The sequence below is a fragment of the Cololabis saira genome, chromosome 9 (genome assembly GCF_033807715.1).
Source record: "Cololabis saira isolate AMF1-May2022 chromosome 9, fColSai1.1, whole genome shotgun sequence".
NCBI lineage: Eukaryota > Metazoa > Chordata > Actinopteri > Beloniformes > Belonidae > Cololabis > Cololabis saira.
Window position 1 is genome coordinate 993,367 of NC_084595.1, and position 4,457 is coordinate 997,823.

General features: G+C 44.1%; 1 protein-coding gene across 1 annotated transcript in view; it reads left to right on the forward strand.

Annotated features, from left to right (window-relative positions):
• Positions 1 to 4,169, forward strand: part of LOC133450872 (phospholipase A and acyltransferase 4-like) — a 6,059-nt gene extending 1,890 nt beyond the window's left edge. Inside the window, exons 3-5 of the mRNA XM_061729775.1 lie at positions 1,926 to 2,034; positions 2,223 to 2,491; positions 3,134 to 4,169. Coding sequence (XP_061585759.1) covers positions 1,926 to 2,034; positions 2,223 to 2,491; positions 3,134 to 3,199 — 444 coding nt within the window. The 3' untranslated portion in view covers positions 3,200 to 4,169. The remainder of the gene's footprint in view (positions 1 to 1,925; positions 2,035 to 2,222; positions 2,492 to 3,133) is intronic.
• Positions 4,170 to 4,457: the final 288 nt, after the last annotated feature.

Consider the following 4,457-nt stretch of genomic DNA (forward strand, 5'->3'; position numbering starts at 1 on the left):
CTGTATGGAAGTCAAAAACCAGTCTTCTCGCTATTCTTTAAGGCCCAATACAGTTGCCGTTCAGAACGCGTACGCGTGACGTCACACGTATCTTGCGTTCATTTGGCGCGTCGACAGGCACGTTCTCGCTCTGGCCGCGAGTGGCGCTGTTCCCGGTCTGATCCCAGCTGGCACTGCTGCTCTCTGCTGGAGAAAGTTCCCCATGCAGGTTAACTTCCCCTTGTTAACTCACTTTAACTTCACTTTAATTTTACACCAGAATGTTTTTTTTTTTAATTGAAAGATAGATACAAACAAACAAAGCACATAAAAGTCATATCAGAATTACAAACTTTTGCCTTGGGTTGAGCAACATCAGTATTACAAAATATACCCTGAGAATCTAATTATTGTACAACATAAAATAAAAAATAAATAAGAAATAACTCACAAGGGCCATCTTATATTAAATCATATCTTTCAAGTAAAGAAAACAGTTTATGGCTTCCTTTTCTTTAACAAGACTCAAGGACTTACTCAAGAGCTTTAGCTCATTTCTCCAACGGGTCAAACACGGTTTGGTCTTAAAAAAATCTACATTTGTGGATGAAGAACTTTCCCAATAACACCAAATTATTAAGGACAAAGTCCAAATTCTTGTCTTCAACAAAACAAAATTATTCTAGTCTATTCCACCCATTTTTTGGAAAATCATATTAGGAACAATAAACCAGATGGAATGTCTATTTGTAAGGAAAGATTTTAACCATTTCAGTTTCAAGACACCATTCATAATATTGAAATCGATCACATTCAACATCATCATAGTTTTTTACCATGTTAATCTTTCTTATATATTGACATCTACTTCTCTATATGAACTTAAAATTAACTGTATTTATTGTTTTGATCATTCTTGTTGAGATGGGTAAGAATGCCGGATAAATGAGTCTGGACAGACTATCCATTTTTGATAATAAGACTCTGCCAAAAAATGAAATATCCCTTTGCAGCCACCTGAACTTGTCCACATTGTTCCAAATATTCATCTTTTCAATTGCTGTTTAGTCCTTAGAGATAAAAATCCCCAAATATATGACCTTCTGTTTTATCTTTATATTATACAGGGATTATAACCAAAGCAATAATAATAAGATAAAATAAAATAGTCCCTTATTACTCCCTCAATGGGGAAACTCACGTAGCAGCAGTACACACACACACACACACACACACACACACACACACACACACACACACACACACACACACACACACATACAGGGAAGGGGGTAAAAAAGTAATAAATAAGTAATAAAAATTAATAAAGAGTAGTAATAATAATAATAATAATAATGCTGTGGTTTTCTATAGCTTCCTTCAAGGCACCCAGAGCTTCACAGAGAGCATTATTCATTCATACACATTCTCTCCGGTGGTGGTAGCTACATTTGTAGCCACAGCTGCCCTGGGGCAGACTGACGGAAGCGTGGCTGCCATATCGCGCCAAACGGCCCCTCCGACCACCACCAACATTCACACACACTCAAACACATTCACACGATGTTATAATCTCCTACATCATCCAATATTGTCCTGTAAAAGTGTTCGTTCTTCTAATCTGCTACCGCTGCTGCTGCTACTACTTCTGCTACTTAATATAAGTATCTTTTCCAACTGTTGCTCTGCTTACTGCCCCCTATCGGTCACCACCGGTATGACGGGCTGTCCTGGCCAACTACGCGAGGTACGCTGGGAGCCGAACAGACGCGTACGCAGGCACCAACTGCAACTGTATTTGGGCCTTTAATAATCTTCTCTCTATTCTTTAATCTTTCTTCAACTCCAGTTCAAACCAACAACTGGGTCGACTGGTTTGTTTCTATCATTCTTTCAGTTGTACAATCTCTTCATTGATTGATTGAATGTTTTTATCTCAATTGAAGAATAAAAAGGAGGTCCAACCTGGAGACCTGATTGAGATCTTCCGTCGTTTGTATCAGCACTGGGCTGTTTATGTTGGTTGTGGAAACATCGTTCATTTCGGAAAAGCCGGTGAGTTTCCTTGTTCCTCCAACATGTCAGACTGAAAAAAACCAAACAAGGTTTCAGGTTGTTCTCAGCTGCTCAACGGTGTGAATCAGCAACAGAGCAGACGTAGAACCATGTCAGCATCTTTAGGTGTCAGCATCATCTCAGTGAGCTGCAGCTCAAACTCTTTTCTTCATGGTTCATCCTTTTAGAGGACGGATCAAGCTCCAGCAGCTCCAGCAGCTCCAGCGGTGGTGGTGGTGTTGAGAGAGTTTTGAGAGAGAAACTGGAGAAAGTGGTGGGAAATGACGACTGGAAAGTCAACAATCTCCTGGATGATAAATACAAACCTCTTCCAGCTAATGATATCGTGGAGGAGGCCTGTAAACTGGTGAATACAGAACTGGAGTTCAAACTGTTAAAGTCCAACTGTGAACACTTCGCTACTCAGATGCGCTACGGCAGGTCTGAGTGCCGGCAGGTACGTTAGAACATGTTTCTCCTGGTGGTTTGTGTTAGAGTCAGCAGGTACGTTAGAACATGTTTCTCCTGGTGGTTTGTGTTAGAATCAGCAGGTACGTTAGAACATGTTTCTCCTGGTGGTTTGTGTTAGTGAGGGTCCGGGGTGAAACCCTGGACCTTTAACAGGACTGAGCTCCTCTTCGTCCTCTCAGCCGTCGCTCCTTCATGACGGTGTCACACTCATAAAGATCCAGAGATTTAGATTATAATCAGGCTTTTGATTGTCCTTTATTTCTCCCTCAATGGGAAAATTCACTTTGTGCAGTAACAGTAACTCAACACACACATGCAGGGAAAGGGTAAAAAATATATAATTACAAAACATAAACAGTATATACATTGGAATGAAAAATAAGAAACTAGTGCAGTACAAGAAAGAAAGAAAAACAGTGCAGAAAAAAGCAGGTAGGATGTGTATGAGGTATAAAGATATTGCAAGGGGAGAGAGTGAGCAAGACACCAAACACAGACACAAACAACCCTCACACTCTTGGGTTGTCACTGTTGCAAATAAATGGTCAGAGTTGTGGATCGCTTCAGAGTTCTGAAGGATAAGAATCATATTTTCTTTGTGTAAAACATGTTCTTGTTCCTCCTGTAGGTGAAGGCCGCAATGGAAAAAGGTGGAAAAGTCGCCTCAGGTGTCCAGCGAACATCCCACTGCTGACCTGCAGTCCCCCCTCTGATCATCCCACTGCCGACCTGCAGTCCCCCCTCTGATCATCCCACTGCTGACCTGCAGTCCCCCCTCTAATCATCCCACTGCCGACCTGCAGTCCCCCCTCTGATCATCCCACTGCCGACCTGCAGTCCCCCCTCTGATCATCCCACTGCTGACCTGCAGTCCCCCCTCTGATCATCCCACTGCCGACCTGCAGTCCCCCCTCTGATCATCCCATTGCCGACCTGCAGTCCCCCCTCTGATCATCCCACTGCTGACCTGCAGTCCCCCCTCTGATCATCCCACTGCTGACCTGCAGTCCCCCCTCTGATCATCCCACTGCTGACCTGCAGTCCCCCCTCTGATCATCCCACTACTGACCTGCAGTCCCCCCTCTGATCATCCTACTGCTGCTTCCACCTGCAGTCTCCCCTCATTCACATCCGACTCTCCATCCATCCATGGATGGATGGATGGATGGATGGATGGATCGGGGAGGTCAGCGTATCATATTTGACAATGACCTCCCCCTCCAAGACGCTAAATATCCTTGTTCTTTAATCAGGCTTTTAACTGACTCATTTAACTCTTTTAAATGTTTTATGCTCATCCCTATTTTTATTAGATCTTACTACTTTGTTTTATATTATTCTTTAGTTTATCCTGTTTTATCATATTTTATTTTCATTGTCTTATCTCAATGTTTTATCTAAATGTTTTAGTCGTGATTTATGGTCTATTTTATATATTCTACTGTCTTATTATTTTAGTTTTTAATGGCTTGCTTTCTAGACATACTTTTAGGATTTTATGTTATGTTATACTTTTTAAACTCTATTAGTGTGTTTTATCCTGCTTTCTTGTAGCTTTTAGCTCCAGTGTTTCCTCATGGGAGTGACTCTGGCCTGCAGGGGGTCGTCCTGGGGTCGTCCTGGGGGTCGTCCTGGTGGTCGTCCTGGGTTCGTCCTGGGGTCGTCCTGGGGGTCGTCCTGGGGTCGTCCTGGGGGTCGTCCTGGGGGTGGTTCTGGGGTCGTCCTGGGGGTCGTCCTGGGGGTGGTTCTGGGGGTCGTCCTGGGGGTCGTCCTGGGGTCGTCCTGGGGGTCGTCCTGGGGGTGGTTCTGGGGTCGTCCTGGGGGTCGTCCTGGGGGTGGTTCTGGCCTGGATGGGTGTTGAGCTCTGCACCACGGCTTTACCGCTGTGGTTGGACTCCTCCGGGCTGGGATGGTCCCCCCCCCCCCCTTGTAGCTGCGGGCTATGAGACCTC